General features: G+C 36.4%; 2 protein-coding genes and 1 pseudogene across 2 annotated transcripts; 1 reads left to right on the top strand and 2 right to left on the bottom strand.

Moving 5' to 3' along the window:
* Positions 1 to 3739: 3739 nt before the first annotated feature.
* On the top strand, positions 3740 to 10264 carry LOC106338380 (annotated as a pseudogene).
* A 2667-nt stretch (positions 10265 to 12931) lies between these two features.
* LOC106338379 lies at positions 12932 to 13438 on the bottom strand. Its single transcript, XM_013777370.1, has one exon. It carries the CDS (start codon positions 13436 to 13438, stop codon positions 12932 to 12934), a length of 507 nt encoding a protein of 168 aa, XP_013632824.1.
* A 459-nt stretch (positions 13439 to 13897) lies between these two features.
* Positions 13898 to 15675, bottom strand: LOC106338378. The gene is made up of 3 exons (XM_013777369.1): positions 15449 to 15675; positions 14864 to 15388; positions 13898 to 14666 (listed from the first exon to the last, which is right to left on the bottom strand). The coding sequence occupies exons 1-3, from the start codon at positions 15673 to 15675 to the stop codon at positions 13898 to 13900; spliced, it is 1521 nt and encodes a 506-aa protein (XP_013632823.1).
* Positions 15676 to 21866: the final 6191 nt, after the last annotated feature.

Below are 21866 nucleotides of genomic sequence, written 5' to 3'. Positions count from 1 at the left end.
CAATCTGTGTTTCTTAGATGAGTCATGAACCGATGATTAAAAATTGAAAGCCCTAAACTTCCATTGAAGAGAACGCTTACAGACTAAAGAGGTTTATTGGGCTTTTTTTTAACGAATCTCATTTCAAAACGTGAGTTATAAAGTATTTATTAAATCATTAGATAAAATAAATAAGTGTGGGTCCCACAGAGAAAACCGAAGAAGCAAAGGTTTCCGACCTTCATAAATATATATTAGTTTCAGCCATCAATGTACAAAGAATCCTTTAACTCAGTGGTATAAATATTGTTGTTTAGATCTCAATAACCCGGGTTCGAGTCACATACTTGACACGTTTTCACACTTTTTAAAAGTGGGACCCACATATCGCTGACGTGTCGCATCAGGAGTGATGCAACTATCCTATTATAATGTAGATTTTAAAATAGAAAATTGAAAACCTCAAAAATTTATTCTTCATAACACTGCACTAATATAGGCTGAGTACTAAGACAAACAAGGATAAAATCTGAGAAGAATAATTATCTAGCGGCTTTCATAAGCTTAATATTAGAGCCGGTCATGTAATTATGTCAAACTTACTAAGAGCATTTTCAACTTAAAACTCCATTTTTTTACTTTAAAATTGCTTAACTCTATAATGGAATTATGTTTACTCCATTAATCCTACTCCAAAAATGGAGTGGAGTTGTAGCATTTGTTACTTCAAACTCCATTTTAAAGTAAATTATGGAGTGAAATTGAAAATGCCCTAAAACAAGACACGATTGGAATCTCCCATTTTGTATTATGTTGTTAGCATTATCTGAATATCAAGGATGTTGAGGTTAGGGGATGGGGTCACTGTCTTACCTCCTCTCTTCGCTTATCTTGTTCATGTTGTCAGTTTTGTTTTGTCGATGAGATTATAGACTCTCTTATAGATCTTAATCTATCAATGATAGCGGATTCGTGGCTTAGTTCAAACTTTTTTGTTTCTTAAATTATCGCTCAATAAAGCATGTTAAATCTTCAGAAGTGCTTTAGTTTCCTGCCATCTTGAAAGAAGTATTTTCAAACTTTTAGGTTAGCTTACTTATGTGAATTCTTTCTGGATCTACCTAAGCTTCAAATACCGGAAGACGATAATCATTCGTTCTTGTCTGTCTTTTGAATCAAATGTTCCACCTAATCTATCGATCTTTTTGGTGTGGAGTTGCCAGATAAGCATGAAATATATTGCATGTTTCATCAGAGATACTTGTGCACTTCACTATATGAGAGTAGCTTATTTGATTGGGCTCACAGTCACCACAATATGTTTCTCTAGGCAACACTTATTCGGAGTAAGATCTTCGAGAATCAACACGTAGGGCAGGAATTTCCGACCTCTTCCACATGTTGTAACCCAGAGCAAACCACTGATTTTCATGGCCTTTTGTCTCTCATCTGCTGAGTTTAGAGGGGAGTAAGACCAGCTGGTTGTCTGTTTGCTGTTGAGATTTGTAATCTGTTAGTTCTAGTTTGTGTTCTTTTGAACTTGCTAGATCATAGGTCTATATGGTTGATAATAGTTTTTCCAGCTCTAAAATTAAACTCGTAGGTCTATAACATAGATAAAGGATTTGATAAAACAAGGATCGATACATTCCAAAAACTAGACCTAAATAAATCTGTTGAAGTATGTATTTGTAGAAAATAAGGACCAAATGTTATTTAGAGAATAAGCATGTTTTGATGAATCGCAAAGTTCAAATGTCATATGAACTCCTCAACAACATTGTCCCTTTATGGGGTGACTTCCTGGAAAGGAGGTCTCTAGATCTGGCTCCTCATGTTGCAAGATTCCATATCATTGTTCACAAGATATGGCGTTTTGGAAGCAATAGTTCCAACATTCATATATTTACGGTGAACAAAATGAGAGTTAAATTTGAAATTTGAGAAGAGTAAACTCGGAGACGAGTTTTAAGAAGAGGAACTAGATTTTGACTTGTGCCACCGCGTAGGTGCTTTTTTTTTAAAAAAAATTTGCATTTAAAAATTATGATTTTTCATGTATTTTAATTGTTTATAAATTGTATTTATTGATGATGTGAATTATTCATGTTCAAAAATAAAGTTGTACGTTAAATTTTTTTTTTGAAAAATATATCATTTAAAGTTTATCTGGTTATAAGATACTAATTGGAAGGTTTTTTATATTAATACTATTCAAATAAAAACACACTTTCATATCTTTTTATTTGCTATGTTTTTAATTTTATATAGAGACCATTATATTTTATATTCTATTTAGTTATAAATCTTGTAACATTTTCATCAAAAATCAGAAGTCATAAAAGACATAACATTGCAAAAAACACAAGCGTATAACGACGACAAAATGTTGTCGTAAAATTACGTCTATGTTACATCTACATTACAAGGAAATTAAAAATCATCATAAGTTAGTTGTAACTTACCAACGAAACATATTCGTCGTAACATCGACGTAATGTTACGACTATTTAAAGATGACTGCCGCATGTCGCCGTAATGTATTTGTTAATTTACGACTACGTTACATCCACATATTTCAACAAAGTTACGGCTAAAATAAGATTAAATATAGATGGTTGGTGAAAACATGTATTATGCGTGTATGGATGGTTGAAAAAAAGGAAAACTGGCCGTAATGTAGTCGTAAACCATTGTAAATATTATGTGGTTATAAACTTGTTGTAACATTCCCACCTACCATATTTCGAAATTTTTCTATAAATATGCATATCCTCTCATTCTAAAGAACCACCAAAAAAAACACGGAAAGAAAACGATTACAAAAAAGATGGCATCAGGTAGCAATATATACGAGTTACGAAGTTGGATGTATGCACATAAAAATTCTGATAGAGTGGTGATAAATGAATTTCTGAACGGGGTGGAGATATTCATGTACCAGGCCAGAAATACACCAATCACGCAGGAAACTGGTAAGATGTTTTGTCCCTGTCGTAAGTGCAAGAATACCAAGTTTTCTAGTAGTGAAACGGTTTGGAAACATTTAGTAAATAGAGGATTTACCCCCACACTATTACATTTGGTTTCAACATGGAGAGGGTGATCATGGTAGGAATGAAGCTACTATTAGTAGTCACTTTGAAGATGTTGGTAATAGTGAACCGGGTCATTTGCATACTGAAACTAGTTACCATCAGGATAATCAGATGGCATATCATGATAGGATGCATGATATGGTTTCAGTTGCATTTCGCGAAACCTCACGAGTTGCTACAGAAGTAGATAATGTAGAAGAACTTAACTTAGATGCAAAAAACGTTTTATGAAATGCTAGACACTGTGAATTAGCCAATCCACGAAGGTTGTAGAAAAATTATTTCTAAATTGTTGTTGGCTACTAGGACGATGAATACCAAAACTGATCATAATTTATCTGAAATTTGTATTGATGCATGGGTTGAGTTGTTTAAAGAGTATTTGCCAGAAGATAACTTGTCTGCTGATTCTTATAATGAGATTCAGAAACTCGTTTATAGTCTTGGCTTACCTTCAGGATGATAGATGTGTGTATAGACAATTGTATGATATACTGGAGGAAAGATGCAGAGCTGTTGGAATGTCAATTTTGCAAGAAGCCCCGATATATACGGCAAGGACGTGGGCGGAATAGGGTACCGTACCAACGGATGTGGTACTTACCTATTACTGATAGGATAAAGAGATTATATCAATCTGAGAGGATTACGGGAGCGATGAGATGGCATGCCGAACATACTTGGTAGGATTTGATGTGCCTCAGTCCATTGATCACTCCGTGGAACCAGACCAGCATGAAGATCAGGACGTCCCAAACATTTCAACCGAGGTTCACTATTCCGACCGTATCGGACAGACTGACCGAGCCGTGTACTCGATCCGCGTGCGTCCGGAATGGAACTTCAGCTGGAACCACGACCAGACGACCGAACTGACCGTACCAGAGCTCATCTTCCCCGACTAACTCGACAAGTTAAGACTGATGGTCAAGCCATAATCAATTTAGGACGAGCCAATTCCAATTCAGACCGCAACTTCTCTCTTTTGGCCCGTTTGGCACGTACCGCATGCACCGGCGACCGTACAGATGATCTTGCTTCCTTGTTCGATCCAATGATGGACTTCTCTTTTGGATATTTCTCTAACCAAGGATCCTTAAGCTTTCTGAAGACTTGGGCCACGCTGGAACACAACTTGTCAGATCAGAACGTCCCGCGGCCCTTACTGATCGTCCCGCGTACGTACTGATCTTTGTTCTTTGTAAGAATTTGTCTTGTTTCTTGGTGAGTCATATCAAGGTCAACACTTCCTCAAATTGTTGGACTTGTGAGTAATTTCAAGCAATGACGAGAGAACCTTCATTTGGTGGTCTTGTGAGTCATATCAAGCACCAATGGAGTCGGGAATATCGGAGGCTTTCCGTAACCTTTGTGCGACCCTTCAATACATCCAGTTCTCCATCCGGAGTTCATATCCAAACCGTACCAGTAGAGTGATCCGTTCCTAGGGTCCTTCAAGTGGTATCAGAGCCACTCTTCTGGTATCTTCTGAATCATTCCATCTTCTCATCTTCCATTCCATCTTCTCTTCTTCTACCTTTCTTGAATCCAGGCCCCTCATTACCATCCACTATATATAAAAAAAGAAAAGAGATCTACGATTTAAAAAAAAAAATCCAAGTTTGATTTGTAGATTGGTGGTGGAAGAGAAAGCCTGCTGGCTGAGGAGAAATCCAGCCTTTGAGGTGGTTAAAACGGATTCCAAACCAAAAATCTCTTATCTTTCTCTCTTAAGAAATTCCCTTCTGTTTGCTTGGAATTGTCCATTGGGATTCTTTGATCTGTTTTTCTTAGAACCTTGAGTGGAAACTTGTTTGTGTGGTCACTACAAAATCTGAGAGAAACACGTGTGTGGGAGAGGATCAAACGCTTGAGAGTGTGATGTTATTATCTAACCTTTTGTGTTTAAGCTTTTCAGGAAACCATAAGTAGTGAAGATGAAAGAAATCGACCCGGAAATTCTGTTTCTGGCTTGTCTAATTTACAGATGCGTGCTTTGAATGATTCTATTACTAACCTCATGAACACAGGTCTTGAGCAGATCCATCAAAGCCTTGACGAGATCCAGACCAGCCAACAGACGCGTCCTCGACCCGGAGCAAGGAGAGATCGCCCAAGGTGTCCCGACCGATCCGATGATGAGGTCCAAGAGGAGGACTTCGAGGATGATGTCCGATCCACCAACAGACCAAGAAGAGGTCATAGAAACCGAGAGCAAGGTGATATCAATCCATTTGCTAGAACTGATCGTGTTAATGATAGCTTAGGAGGATTGAAACTGAAAATTCCAACTTTTGATGGCAAGAATGATCCAGATGCTTTTCTTGAATGGGAAAGAAAAATTGAGCTTGTTTTTGATTGTCAAAACTTCTCTGATTTTAAGAAAGTTAAGTTCACCACAGCCGAATTTACTGGCTATGCTATTAATTGGTATGATCAAGTTGTGACCCACAGGAGGAGAACAGGTGCACATCCGGTCGAAACATGGGACGAGCTTACCATGCTGATGAGGAGACGATTTTTGCCTATTCACTATCACCGTGATCTCCACCAGAAGCTGAGACGTTTGCTTCAAGGCACAAAGTCCGTGGAAGACTACCACCAAGAGATGGAGATCTTGATGATCAAGGACGATGTGCACGAGCCAATGGACGCCACTATGGCACGATTTCTTTCAGGTCTCAACCGTGACATCCAAGATCGTATGGAGCTTCAATAGTATGGTAGTGTTGAGCAGATGTTACACAAGGCCATCTTGATCGAACAGCAAGTCAAAATGAGGAGTTACTCAAAACCGGCCATTGCTTCAAAACTAGCCTATGCTCCTAAACCTAGCTATCAAGACAAAGGTAAGTCTTCTATCACAACACATAATGCTTTTTATACTGATGTTCCTGCTCGTGTTGACAAAGGAAAAGCAGTAGAGACTTCTGGACATGCAAGAGACATCAGGTGCTTCAAGTGTCAAGGTCTAGGACACTATGCAAAGAATTGCCTAAACCAACGGGTGATGATTCTCATGGAGAATGGTGAAGTTGAATCAGAAGATGAGCAGAAGGACAAAGAGGATCTTGGTCCTATCTTTGATGAGGAAGAAGAGTCTTTTGGTTACTCTCATCACGGACCCCTACTTGTTGCTAGGAAGGCCATGGACGAGCCTATCTTCGATGAAACGAACGATCGCCTGTTCGTTGATTTTGGTTTGACCTTTGATGCTGATTCCGGTCCGATCTTTGATGAGGAGGACAGCTTCGACTACCCACATCACGGACCCCTACTTGTCACAAGAAGATCTTTGAGTGTTCAACCCAAACCCAATGAAAAAGAACAAAGGGAGAATCTCTTTCATTCTCATTGCTTAGTTTGTGAAAAAGTATGTTCTTTGATTATTGATGGTGCGAGTTGTACTAATGTTGCTAGTGACACTCTTGTCAGGAAACTGGGACTTGCTACTCGGCCTCTCTCTCGTCCTTTCAGGTTGGAATGGCTGAACGAGGCTGGAGAACAATATGTGAAGGAACAGGTCACCGTCCCCCTTACCATTGGCCGATATGAAGACGAGGTCGTTTGCAATGTTCTTCCCATGGACACGTGCCACATTCTCTTGGGCCGGCCATGGAAATTTGATAAGAGGTCCGTGCATGATGGTTTTACAAACTGACACTCCTTTGATCATAAAGGAAAGAAGATCACGTTGGTACCATTGACACCTTTGGAGGTTCATCAAGATCAGATCCAACTTAAGAAGAACCGAGACCAAGAGCCTAGACCGGATGAACCTGAATCATCCCACCGAAACTCTAATTTCTATATCAAGCCAAGTCAGGTCAAGAAATCTTGTTACTCTCAAAAGTCATTTCTTTTACTTGTGTACAAAGAATCTCTTATTGCTTCTTCTTCTGACCTTGCACCGGAGATTCCGAGTGAACTTTTAGATGTTTTGCAGGAGTTTTCTGATCTTTTTCCATATGAGAATCCTAAAGGATTGCTACCTGTACGAGGCATTGAGCATAAGACAGATTTTGTTTGAGGTGCGTCTCTACCAAACCGACCAGCCTATCGTACCAATCCGGTCGAGACCAAGGAACTTCAGAAACAAATCGGTGACCTTCTTAAGAAAGGCTACATCCGGGAAAGCCTCAGTCCTTATGCCGTTCCTGTCCTCCTTGTGCCCAAAAAGGATGGTTCTTGGCGGATATGTGTGGACTGTCGTGCCATCAACAATTTAACGGTAAAGTATAGGCATCTGATTCCTAGGCTTGATGATATGCTTGATGAGCTGCATGGTTCCTGTTTGTATTCAAAAATTGATTTGAAAAGTGGCTATCACCAGATTAGGATGAAAGAAGTTGATGAATGGAAAACTGCATTTAAAACAAAGCTAGGGTTGTATGAGTGGCTTGTCATGCCATTTGGTCTTATTAATGCACCTAGTACTTTCATGCGTTTGATGATTCATGTCTTGAGATCATTCATTGGTCATTTTGTTGTTGCCTACTTTGATGACATTCTTATTTACAGCAAAAACATTGAACATCATAAGATGCATTTGAAATATGTTCTTGAAGTTCTTTGGAAAGAAAAACATTTTGCAAATCTTGGTAAATGCTCTTTTGGAACATATGAAGTGGTGTTCTTAGGTTTTATTGTAGGTGCTGATGGACTTAGAGTGGATGAGGAGAAAATCAAAGCCATCCAAGACTGGCCGAGTTCAACGACTGTGGGCGAGGTAAGGAGCTTTCATGGTCTGGCCGGTTTCTATAGGCGGTTTGTTCCGAACTTCAGTACCATAGCAGCCCCACTCACTGAAGTGATCAAGAAGAACGTTGGATTCAAGTGGGAACAAGTTCAAGAAGAGGAATTTCAGATTCTCAAAGGGAAGTTAACTCAAGCTCCTTTACTTGTACTTCCCGATTTCTCTAAAGCTTTTGAAATCGAATGTGATGCCTCTGGAGTTGGTATTGGTGCTGTGTTGATGTAGGATAAGAAACCCATTGCTTACTTCAGTGAGAAGCTTGGTGGAGCCACGCTCAACTACCCCACTTATGACCAGGAGTTGTATGCTTTGGTAAGTGCTCTCCAAACATGGCTACATTATCTTTGGCCTAAGGAGTTTGTGATCCACACAGATCATCAGTCTTTGAAACACCTTAAGGGCCAGCAGAAGTTGAACAAGAGACATGCGCGTTGGGTCGAGTTCATTGAGACATTTCCTTATGTGATTAAGTACAAACAAGGTAAGGAAAACGTGGTGGCTGATGGCTTGTCTCGAACGTATGTTCTTCTTTCAGCACTTGAAACCAAGTTGCTCGGTTTTGAATTCATCCAGAATTTGTATGCAACTGATCATGATTTTAAAGAGGATTTCAGAAAGTGTTCGAAAACGGCTTATGGGAAGTATTATCAAATGTCTGGATTGTTATTCTTTGATAACCATTTGTGTGTGCCCCAATGTTCTTTGAGGGAGTTGTTTCTCAGGGAAGCTCATGGAGGAGGTCTTATGGGACACTTTGGAGTTAAGAAAATATACAAGGCGGTTTATGATCACTTCTACTGGCCGAGTTTGATGAAAGAAGTAGAGAGGATCTGTGGCCGATGTGTGACTTGCAAGAAATCTAAGACTAAAGCATCAAATCACGGTTTGTACTCAGCTCTACCCATTCTCTCTCATCCTTGGTTAGACATTTCTATGGATTTTGTGCTTGGTTTGCCTAGATCTAAGGCTGGACGAGATTCCATCTTTGTGGTTGTTGATAGATTTTCGAAAATGGCTCATTTCATTCCATGTCATAAGACTGATGATGTTGTGCAAGTTTCTGAATTATTCTTTAGAGAAGATGTTAGGTTGCACGGAATGCCTAAGACCATTGTTTCTGATCATGATGCTAAGTTCCTTAGCTATTTCTGGAAAACTTTGTGGTCTAAGTTAGGACGGGATTGATGTTCTCTACAACTTGTCACCCACCGATGTCAAACTGAAGTTGTGAATCGAACTTTGTCCGCATTGCTTAGGTCATTGGTTAGAAAGAACCTTAGACTTTGGGAAGAATGTTTGCCTCATGTTGAGCTTGCTTATAACCATGCTATACATTATACTACTAAGTTCTCACCTTTTGAGGTTGTTTATGGTTTCAATCCCTTATCTCCACTTGATTTTTTGCCTTTGTCTTTGCCTTTGAGTGCAAGAGTTAGTACAAATGGCAAGAGGAAGGCGGGCACTATCAAGAAGCTACATGAGCAAGTTCGTGCCAATATTGAAACCAAAACCGAGGGTTACAAAAGATTTGCCCACAAGAAAAGAAAGGAGGTTATTTTCAAGGAGGGTGATCTTGTGTGGGTTCACTTAAGGAAGGAACAATTTCCAGAAGAAAGAAAGTCCAAACTCATGCCTAGGATCGATGGTCCATTTCAGATCCTTAGGAAGATCAATGACAAAGCTTATCAACTTGATTTGCAAGGTAAGTATGACATTTCCTCAAGCTTTAATGTTTCTGATCTTTCTCCTCTTCTTGTAGATGATCCGGATTTGTGGACAAATCCTTTTGAAGAGGGAGGGAATGATGTGCTCAGTCTGTGGATCAGTCCGTGGAACAAGACCAGCATGAAGATCAGGATGTCCGGAACATTTCAACCGAGGTCCACTCTTCCGACCGTACCGGACAGACTGACCGAGCCATGTACCGGATCGATCCGCGTGCGTCCGTAATGGAACTTCAGCTGGAACCATGACCAGACGACCGAACTGGCCATACCGGAGCTTGTCTTCCCCAACCAACTCGACAAGCTAAGAATGATGGTCAAGCCAGAATCAACTTAGGACGAGCCAATTCCGACTGAGACCGCAGCTTCTCTCTTTTGGCCCGTTTGGCTCGTACCGCATGCACCGGCCACCTTACTGATGATCTTGCTTCCTTGTTCGATCCAACGATGGACTTCTCTTTTGGATATTTCTCTAAGGCAAGGATCCTTAAGCTTTCTGAAGATTTGGGCCACGCTGGAACACAACTTTTCCGATCAAAACGTCCCGCGGCCCTTACTGATCGTCCCGCGCACGTACTGATCCTTACCGCCCTGACACAGCCAGTTCGCATGAACCTGGACAGTAGCCGAACGGTCATCTTGACTAGTCTTCTCTATTTTCCGTGCCTTGACCAGTTCTAGTCAATGTTTTCATTTTCTATATCGTGTTTTCCCACAATTCCTTTATAAGTCCTTGACTACAAACTCTATTAATATGTAATCCCTTTCATGAAATCAAGTATTTGATTTTTTCTTGAATTTTCTGAGTTGAAACTCTTTGTTCTTTGTAAGAACTTGTCTTGTTTCTTGGTGAGCCATATCCAAGTAAACACTTCCTCAAATCGTTAGACTTGTGAGTCATATCAAGCAACGACGAGATAACCTTAATTTGGTGGTCTTGTGAGTCATATCAAGCACCATTGGAGTCTGGAATATCGGAGGCTTTCTGCAACCTTTGTGAGACCCTTCAATCCATCCAGTTCTCCAGCCGAAGTTCATATCCAAACCGTACCAGTAGAGTGATTCGTTCCTAGGGTCCTTCAGGATTGCTATGGGTTTAGGGACAAACGGTGATAAGCGGCATGAGGTGGGCTCGAAGAAATTATTTTGCAATCGGATCCAGTGGTGAGGAAGATAAAGGGTGATATTGATCGCCGATACGATTCTATGCAATTACGTTAAATTGTTAATTTAATTGTAGCTACGGGGGTGGATTAAACAACTGTCGGAAATTTCTATTGCTAAAGAAGAAATATAGAAGATCATGTATGTATTATACTATTTTTAGTGAAATGGAGTTATAGTATAGTATATAACAGTTAATAAAACTATTAGTGTTACAAATACTATTGAACATGTAGTATATAGTGCATCCTTATGACATAAACTTAGTTATTATGTATTGTTCTACCTATTATATAATATAGTATGTTTTCTTCTAAAATGTCACAGAAGATAATAGTCATCATCACACAATGAGCTTGCTAATTATATATGAACCATACATGTACATTAATCAAATGTATATTCCATGGATTCGACTAAATAGTATAGTACATATTATTGAAAGTATCAAACATAATGATATACTAGAAAAATTAATTGTATTCACCTACTCAACATCTATGGTTGCTTTTGAAACACGTAACCAACATTATGGGTGCTCATGCGAGTATAACTCTTGTATCCTATGAGAACATACAAAAATAAATAGAATATAACGTAGTAAATGATATAGTACATACTGATAAATTACAAAATTATCTAAATTTACTATACTATGTTTCTTTAAATTGGAAAATAGTATAAACTAATGTTAGCCACGATTCTTGGATATTATGGTTATAGAAGAAGTGGATGTGGTAAAAATGAAAGATATAGTAGCAATGGTAGTAACCGCAATGGTGGTGGTTACCGCAATGGTGGTGGTTACCGCAATGGCAGTGGAAGTAAATATGATGGAGTTGGTGGTTGTTACGGAGAAAGAAGCGGTGGATTTGAAATACCTAATATGTGGCAGAAGCGGAGAAAGCTGGGGTGGATACATATTTGATGGTGGTGGTTGGAGTAGATGTGTGGTGGTGACTATGGTGGTGATTGTTAAAGAGGAAGTAGTGGTAGTGGATGTAGAGGAGATGATGCTATTTGTATAAATGTTATTGTGATTGTGATGATAATCGTGAGATGACTACGGGGTGATGGTCATTATTATGGTGGTAGGTGGCTATTTAAAAGAAAAGATTAGGAGGAAGGATTTATGATTTACCAGTAAAAAAAACTTGAAATAAGTAAATAAGAAGGGTATTATAGTATATATATTGTAGAAATATTAGATGCATTTTATTTTTTAGTTAGACTAGGGTTGTTCCCAGGCTACGTCCGGGTTATTTTCTATGAAAATGTTAAAGCAAAATATCATATTAGATTAAAATATTTTTGTCCAAATTATGTTTAATGTAAAAAAGTGTTAGGATTAAAATAATTATTGAATGTAAAAAAAAAAAGTATTATCGATGGCTATTGGAACTTACTGATACAATGATTATTTTAATTGATGTAGGAAGCAGTAATGTAAATTTAAAAACAGTTGACTGGTTTCGTCTGCAAATGCTAAAGTCTTAAAATAGAGGAGAAAAAATCATAAATAAGATGGTGGAGTTTTTGATGAAGAGGGTGGTAGATGTGATGGGATTTTCTTCAATTGTAGAGCCTGAAATTTATTTGAAATAAATCAGTGAACATAACTTAGTAATGGGAATCAATTTACTTAACTAATAGAATAGGGAGACGTACTTGGAAGTAGTGAGGTATCCATCATCAGGGAATGAGTTTTAACACTAATTCATTTCTGTTGATAGCTCGAGTACTAATCTGGAGTACTGTATAGCAGATAGATGTGAATTAGTAGATAGATAACCACTTAGAAACCTTCTATGAGATTCTGAGTTTTAAATGTTACTTACTCTCATGAGAATTAAGGCGGTTGAAGATTTCCTTGTAGATTATGTTCTTCACTTTTTGTTTGTGTGAGTCTTCGCCTTTGATTATTTTTAGTCCTGCTTTGCTTGTTACACGTGAGAGGGCCACATAGAGTTGACCATGTGAGAAGACCGGTCTAGGTAAATATAGGATAACCTCTTTTAAGCTTTGCCCCTGGATTTTGTTGATTGTCATTGCATAACACAATCTGATAGGAAATTGTCGTCAACGTAAAGTGAACGGTAGCTTTGTTTCACCATGCAAGAGGACAATTCTTGGGATCAAAACTTCTTTTCCAATGTGTGAGCCAGTAATTATATCTGCCTTAAGCACTCTTTCGCCTATGTGGGTTAGGATCATACGGGTACCATTACATAATCCTTTTTCTGATTTATGTTTCGCATAAGCATAATCGGGGCCCCAACTTTGAGAGTGAGTTTATGAGATGGAAATCCTGGAAACTTCATGGAATTGAGATACTCAATCGCGTATAATGTATCATTTTGATTAGATTGAGTTTCCGAAACCTCAAAGCTATCGTAACTGTAGTAGTCTCTTGACTCCCCGTCGGTTTTGGAGATTGTATATGCATTGATTTCATCAACCGTATCATTTCGGGGTGTAAGTATAGCTTTATCAGTGTAGGAACTTTGGGAGGCCTTTATTTTGTTGACATCACCATACGCAGCATCGACAACTTGTTTTAATGACTCATCCTTGGTCTCTTGGACCAATGAGTTGTCGACGATTATCAATTGTTCATGGTAGCCATCATCCTCATCTTCTTGTCCTGATTCTGGACGACCTTCCCCGACCTTGAAAAGGCACTCAGAGAACTCTTTCTCGTCCTGATTGACTCGCATATTTATTTTTAAAGAGAACTTGTGGCAGCTATTCCATAGATATGAATGACTTATCGAAGCTAAGACAGTATCAGCTCTACTACCTTGTGGAACTACTGGTAGGATCTGTCTTAAATCACCACCTAACAAAACAGTTTTGCCGCCAAAAGTTTGATCTTTTGCGGGTGGAATTTTCATAGACATTATGTTCTTCAAAGTTTAGCCTAGTGCTTCGAAAGCATGCTTGCGTGTCATAGGTGCCTCATCCCGAGGTTTGTTTTCACAATTAGTTCAGCCAGCATTGTACCTGGTTTGATGTTGCAGAGCTTATCTTCAGAGCTTTAAAGGAATATTAAAGCGAGAATGAGCTGTTCTCCCGTTTGGTAGCAGCAATGCGGCTATTCCTGAAGAAGCAACCGGGAGAACGATTTGTTTTCTCGAGCGAAGTCTGGATATAATGGTTTGGTATAGGAATTTTTTTCATGTGCCCCCTGCGCCATATACAAAGAATAGTTTTCCATCCTTTCTATCAACATAGTCTAAGACCGATTCGTAAATCGCACGCTGCTCGGCATTAAGTAAGTTGTACTGCCTATCATGTCTTAATGTTTCCTCGGCAACATTGTAATCCATTTCTTGGTTCCACAAACTGTTCCCCAATTCTTTTACCAAAACAGGTTTGATCTTTGGCATCTCTTTAATATCATTTAATGAGCGGTCATGCATGCGCATCAACTTTTCCACTTCGATTAATGTGTATTGCTCAAGGGTCTCATCATCCAGTTCCAGATTTGTGTGACCTAAAATCCTTTGTCTCTTGTGAAGTATGTCCTCACTCATTGATTTCCATGAGTGTTCCCATAGTTGTTTAGGGCTTGCAACGAAGCGATTGTTTAGGAATGTGACAAACATATCGCGGAGTTGGTATGGGGTGGCTGTTCTAGCACCCTCTGACATACTCTCGTGCCATTCAACGTCATCGTCCAAATAACCTCGTGCATGGCAAACTGATTTTAAGTCAGGGTATTTCACGTCGTTAAACGTTTTCAGCTCGTCATAACTTCTGGGACCCTTAATCTTATTTATGAGGATCCTCAGATAGTATCGATCACCTGGTGATGGATGGACAGCCACGATTTTCGCAATGGTTTTTTCTTTCATACGTTCAGACCAGACTTTTGTACTGTTGTTCCATACGAAATATTCTGGTATTTGCACATAAGTTAATGTCCGTGCAAACTCTGACCTTCTGCATAAGACCATCCATTCAGTAAACATTGTCTTCTCAATACATGGCTTGCAGATTACACGGCCGAGGCTATCAGTTGATTTAATTTGATGTTATGTTCGCCTTCTAAGTGAATGATAAGCTTCTCAACTGATGGCTTTCTTTTATGTATATGGAATGCGAAAGTCTGCCACATAGACTCACAAGCTGATAAATACTGAGCATTGATGTAGTCTTGGATCTCATTACGTTGCTTCACCACTGTCTCCTTAGGTTCGCTAGAAGCCACTGTGTCAGAGGTAGTTGTCGTATTTCGTTTTTCAATAACTGCGGATGCTCTGTCAACCCCCTTGGTTATGTACTTGAATAAGTACTTCACTGCACTTGTACGATTACACCATTCGACAATAATATGAGCTTCGTACTTCTTTAGGTGCTTAATGTTATGAGGTACAACGAACGTGTTGTTTAGGATTGCCCCATTCTTTACCACAGACTCATTTTCATTTCGGCGTCGACGATATAATACATACCCTGATTTGTCTATCGATGTACTGCCATTATACGGCCGAGGATACTTTTTGGTGCACACATTATTCTCCATACATGGTGACTTCTGATTAATGACACCACATGGACCATGGATCATGTGTTTTGTCACTAAATTGTAAGCTTCTGAATCTTCTTCTTTGTTTGGGAGCTCGGCTGAAATAATCTCATCTACTTCCTCTGCACTTGGTGTTCTGGAGGAGTTTCCAAACCACAATAATATATGTGCATGAGCGAGGCCTCTTTTTTAAAACTCTATTCTGTGGAGAGCTGCTGTGTATGGCTTGAAGAAAGTTCCTTTTTTGAAATCCTTGAGTAGCTGATCTAACTTCATCTTAAAGACCCGACATTCAATGTCTGGTCTATCATTGGGGGAGTCTCCATCATATCTCTCAAGATGTTCTTTAATCTCTCTCCAGTTAGGAGTGGCCGTCATCGTGATAAACAAATCTGGATTCCCATATTCTCTGCAAATAGCCATCGCATCATGGTATTTCTCAACTAAGTATCAGGGCCCGCCGGTGAAACTTGGCAGCAGTATGAACCTTTGACCAATATTTTTAGCATCAGTGTCACCCTTGCTAATAGCATCGAGTACATTACTGTAGAGTTCGGCTCTCAAAACATCTTGATTATTCCTCGCCCATCTTAGCCGATCTTCTTTGATTGCCGTAAAAACGTCCACAACATATTGATGGAGGAGACGACCGCCGTTAACCAATGTCTATCCCTTGGTTAAAACGTGTCTGTATCTGAGCAGCGTAGTACTGGCGTTTGGTCAGGAATTGCCTTGTTCTCGAGGTGCCTGTCTCAAGATGTAATGGGATCTCAGGGTGAAATCCATTCTCACCATATGGAAAGAGAAGAGGATATTGGAGGCTCATGTATAGAGGGTGATCGTCACGTATCTGCTGTAAAGTGTCAGATTGGAATTGGACCACTATATCTCGTACTCCAATTGTTGATGACATATCCCCTACCATAAGGCCTGCGACCTCACTCATACTCGGAAGATCGTATTCTTTCCCTTTCCCTTTATCTGAGAGCAACCTAATATTAAACTCTTGCCCGCTGCCTTCGTAGTAGTCACGTGCCCGTCGAAAAAGTTTAGCTAAACAATAATTCTCGTCAACCATCTCGATGAGGCGCTCTAAGGTTGTCTCATCAAGATTACCTTCTGTTGAGGTTTGGCCCATCGTATTTAAACGGTTTCTGACTTCGTTGCTCGTATCAAATATGTAAAGCTGGAGATATTCGAGGGGACGGCCTTGTCATGGTATAAGCGAGCCAATTCTATGGTGGGTTTGACCTTGGATCCGTATAGTGTAAGGTCCGGGAGCATGCACCACACTATAATCCATTTTCATTCCAATGGAGGTGAAAGCAAGTACAGAATTATAGACTCGGATAGTATCTCGAAATCACCTAGACTGAAGAAGTTCTTCTAACATGGCTGGGGGTTGCTTGATTGGTGGAAGCTTTATTTGGCTATGGTTACAGCAAATTGTGAATGTTGGTTCACCTGTTCTGGAGTCTGTACCAGTGCTCTCCAAAGTCCACATTAATGCACCACATTTTGTGCATGCTACGATAGGGTTATCTTCAGCTTTAGGTGTGGAGCATTTATCTGTGTTAAAATGTGTTTCAATTTGTTAACATATAGTGTGTTTAATAATTTATAGTTAACAACGTTTAATATTTGTTAAGAACTATAATATAACTTCGATGGCCTGTAATATGTAGAACCAGAAGCATGTATAATTTATGTGGCCATAGAACAACTCATTTTGAAAAACTCATAAAGCAAAAATTCTTTTATGCTTGTAGAACTCCGCAACGAAGGTTGTTGGGAACCAAAATTTATCATCGGAATTACCTAACATTTATTGGAATTGGCTTCTAAATTATTGTGCTCATTCCCGACACTGATTTAAATATTAATCTTAAATATGTATCTTTCTTCGCAGTTCTTGTAGGGTGTAAACGATGGAATTCTGGTGGAGCACGTAGACCTATGCGTATAACATATGCAGATGAGACAAAAGTTTATGTAATCGTTTCTTAAGTGTTTTATGTGAGGCAGAGATTGTTACCTTGTGGCAGACATGATGTTCGTTTAGATAGCAAGATGGTTTTTCTCATGCCTTGTCTGTTTTTTTGTCTCACTGATTAGATTGTAAGGAATCCGTTTAAAAGAGTATAAACATAAGGCACTGAGGAAGAAAAAATGTTTTCAGGATTGAAGAGATTTTATACCGTAAATGTCACATTTATCACAGCCACCTGTACGATTAAATTAGATAACTCAAATAGTTTATGAATAGATACTGATGAAGAATATATTATTATAATCCATTTAAACTTACGATCATAATATTTGGGTTTGAACGTTGGTGGATCGCATATCTGATTGACTACAAAATACATTCATAATTTAAAATAGTATACTTGTGGAGTAGAAAATAATATATCTTCAGAGTAATGACACACCTTTGGATTTGTTGCGTGATCCAAGTGGGCGTCCTCTTTTCCTTTTATGTGTGATCCCGGTAGAAGTTTCTGGATGAAAAAATATAGGAAGGTGTTTAAATTTTTTTTATTTTTAAAGTCTTGAATAGGTTTTCTTTTTGAGGGGAAATTGTACGCATTTGAGATGAAATAATTATAATTACTGTTGATATTACACCAAATTGTTGATATTTTGAAACCTTATAGTTTATTAGAACGGTTTGGAAGTTAATATCACACATGTATCGGAATATTAGTGCTTTGTATATGATTTATTAACCTTCTAATTTATGTTTTTTTCTGGATTGTGATGTTATGACTTGTATTTTTTTTTAAATGTTAAACGTATTTTTTAGCCTCTCTTTTCAGGATAGGAACGGAATAATTTTTGTGTTAACGTTTCTTGTATTTATTGAAAACAATACACCTTTTTTTTTCAAAATTGGTAGATGTTATTATAATTAACTTGCAAATTCTTAGGGCATTTGTTTTATGAAGAAATCACCTCCAAACCAACTCAAGTTTAAGTTTTGAAATATTTGAGTAGATTATTGAAAAACGTTTTATCATATATTAGATATTAATATTCAGTTAACTATTAAATATTTCATAAAAATAAAAATAATTTACTCTAATGGTTTTCGAATTGATAATATATGAATATACTATTTTTTTGTAAAATTATAAGACCCGCGAATGCGAGCAAAACACATATCATTCATACAAAGAAGAAGAAATTCAAATGATATTACGGTTGTCTTACTCACAAAATTTCTAATAAAATAGTTAGTTAACTTTTTTAATATGAATTTGATACCAATGACTATATTATATATTCTTACTTTTCTTACCACGTTCTTATTAAAGGAGTTTTTCCTTATTAACACTGACTCTTATTAAAATGGAAATAATAATATATGAGAACTCCAGCTTCTATTATATATAGTAAATTAATAAAAAAAACTAAAACACAGTTCTTTCTAAAAAATCAATACACATGTATACATCACTTTTATGATAATTTTTGGAATCACTAATAATAAAGAAAATATTAAAATACAGTTCTTTCTAGAAAATCAATACACACGTGTACATCACTTTTATGATAATTTTTGGAACCATTTATAAAAAAAAGGTTTTGGAAACCACCCGATTTAGTTTGTATGTAATTATACTATACAATATATTCGAATTCCATTTTATTATTTTTTAAACCATATCTGAGTTATATATTTAAAAAAGTATTTGCATCATTTATATGGTTCTAGCCGTTTGTTTTATAAGTGTTGGGTGGGTGGGATTAAGAAGGGTTATTAAAAATATATGAACTATATCAAGGGGGACATTTGCTAAAAACAACCTAAATATTCAAGTCAAATCTAAAAGTGTACCCCATTTTCAGTCAAATGCAAAACCAACCTAAATGAATAGTAAAAGTACTATTTAACTTTTATGACCAAACAAAAAACAAAAATATATTTTACATTTTTATCTTTCGGAAGTCTACACGTAATAAAAGAAGTCTACATATATGTAGACTTCTTTTATTACGTGTAGACTTCCTACGAAGTCTACCGTATAGACTTATTTTGGAGTCTACACTCTAATTTGATCTAATAATTTAATTTTGAAATTGTATAAAAATAATTATTGTGATATTTTTAACTAATCATCAATATAATGGATAATATGAAGTAAATAAATTAAAATTTCATATAATTGAACAATTTTGAAGAACATATACTAATTTGGTTATCATGTGTTAGACAATGTTCATAGTTTAGAAACAAAAGGTTCTAACATGTTATGTCTTTTAGTGGTTGATTTCATAGGTTTAGATTTTAGATTTTGTTTTGATTTTGGTTTATTAACTTAAATCTGCATATTAATGTTTAGTAGTTTATATTTTGTATAATTGAGACTTTTTGATTATCAAGCAAAACATTTAGGGTTTGAAATTTGTGGTTTAGGCTATCGTAGACCTACAATAAAATCTATTTATTTGAAGACGTCTTTCTTTTTAGTCTATATTTTTCAATTTTTTTTTACAAAAAATCATTATATTTAAACTAAGTTAAGTTCCTTCAAAATAAAAAAATGAAATCATAAACTATAACTATTAAAAAATAAAGAAATAAATTATAGTAGACTTCTAAAAAAGTCTACTATGTTATAGTAAAATCTACTCCAAAATTTTAATTTTATTAGACTTCAAAAGAAGTCTACAGCATCGTAAATTTTAACCTAGTTACATTTTTGTCTCCATATATAAACAAAATTAATACAGTCCCTCACAAGTTTTTAAAACTCTCTTCCTTCTCTCTAAAACTTTCTTCCTTCTCCCTAAAATTCTCTCAATTCTTTCAAAAACTCTCTCATTTCTCTTTTTTCTCTCTAAAATTTTCTCAAGTCTTTCTCACAATGTTATCTTGTCATTTTAGATATTATGATTCATGGTTTTCATCTTCGCCTTTAAAAAATGTAAGTTTTAGATCTATAGAATTTAAATGTGTATTTTTATGTTATTTATTTCTAACAATATTATCTTTTTTTGTAGGTATTATCACTCATGGATTTCATTTCTCCTCTAAAAATGTAAGTTTTAGATTAATAGATTTTAAATATGTATTTATATGTTTATATTCAAATAAATTTATAGATCAAGTTCTGTGCATTAATTTACTACTAGTTTATCTTATAAATTCTATTTTGAAAAGTATTTTCAGATTTAAAATTATTTTCAAATTTCAAAATGTATAGATTTTTTCAGATCTGAAAATTATCAGACAGTGTAGACTTCCAAAGAAGTTTACTAAAGCTATTAGACTTCATATGAAGTTTACTAAACCACAAAGTTTAAGCAGACTTCATTGGAAGCCTACAAAAATATGACTTTAATTCTTTTCTATGTTTTTAATAATTTTATCTTGTTTTGCAGTTATTTTTTTTCTTAGTTGTTTTCTTCTCCTCCCAAAAATGTAAGGTTTATATCTATAGATTTTAAATATGTGTTCTAGTATTTATATTAAAATAAAGTTACATATTCAAATTCTATGTCTTTAATTATTACTATTTTATCTATTAAATTATATTTTTAAAAGTTTTTTAGAATTTAACTTATTTCAGATCTAATTTTTTTTTGATAGAGTAGACTACCAGCCCTAACTTTTAAGTAGACTTCATTCTAAACAATAACTTTACGTAGACTTAATAAAAAGTCTACTAAAATATATTTATTTTTTTATCTAATGTTTTCCTCATAACTTTATCTTATTTTGCAGGTACTTTTTTCAAGACTTTATTTGAGGCATCAAGATTATGAAAAATCAAACATACTCAAGAATACTTTTTAATATATTGCTCTGTAATAATTTCTCATAATAAAATATTAATTTTTAAATAATTTTTTAATGCATAATCTATAAAGATTGTATTCATTTTTAGTTGTGTTTTACTTGTATTATATTATTAATTTTTTGTTAGATATCAATTTTTTCACAAGATCTAATCAACCAAACAAGTAAAACCACCATAGGCTAAAATAATAACTGACACATATGTGAGAAGAAAAAAATCTATACAAAATTCTCAAAAAGTTTCAAGAGTAAAACTAATCAATTTTTTTTGCAATAAGTTCCAAGTGTATAATTATAACACATTAACTTTTGAAATTCATCCAAAACCATTAAATTACTAACGTACACTGTAAAATAATTAAATCATGAAAAAATATGATGAGTAATACACAATTGCACTTTTAATAGAATTTACGACGTAGACTTCAACTGCAGTCTACCTTTGTAGATTTACAAAGACGTCTACACTTATTATCTGACACCAAAAATTTCTAGTTGGCTCTGACTTGATACACAAAGGCGTACAAAGTGTGTCTTAGCTAACTCGATCAAGTTCCGCACTTGTCTATCAATCGTGACATGCATAGGAGGAGTATCCGGAGCCATTTGTTGTAAAATGACGTCTGGTAAGGAATATGTTAGCACCACCTTCACGATTTTCTTGTCCAGACCATAATCTTCTAGTGCCATTTCAAGAATTTCACCATGTGTACAACCATCCGACACAAGAAACATTCTCCCTCCTTTCCGATTATTGACCACAAACTCCCGCAAAGAGCCTTTCACCACCCATTCTCCGTATACACAA

The sequence above is a fragment of the Brassica oleracea genome, chromosome C4, assembly GCF_000695525.1.
Source record: "Brassica oleracea var. oleracea cultivar TO1000 chromosome C4, BOL, whole genome shotgun sequence".
Lineage (NCBI taxonomy): Eukaryota > Viridiplantae > Streptophyta > Magnoliopsida > Brassicales > Brassicaceae > Brassica > Brassica oleracea.
This window is presented reverse-complemented; position numbering and strand designations above follow the sequence as displayed.

Excerpts from the sequence above, each read along its gene's own strand:
- LOC106338379 (XM_013777370.1), bottom strand. The coding sequence starts at position 13,438 with ATGCGAGTCAATCAGGACGAGAAAGAGTTCTCTGAGTGCCTTTTCAAG.
- LOC106338378 (XM_013777369.1), bottom strand. The coding sequence starts at position 15,675 with ATGGCTATTTGCAGAGAATATGGGAATCCAGATTTGTTTATCACGATG. Across the intron at positions 15,389-15,448 it reads GCAGCTCTCCACAGAATAGA|AACACCAAGTGCAGAGGAAG; the intron begins GTTTTAAAAAAG and ends AAACTCCTCCAG. Across the intron at positions 14,667-14,863 it reads CAAGACTACATCAATGCTCA|AAGGTCAGAGTTTGCACGGA; the intron begins GTATTTATCAGC and ends GGTCTTATGCAG.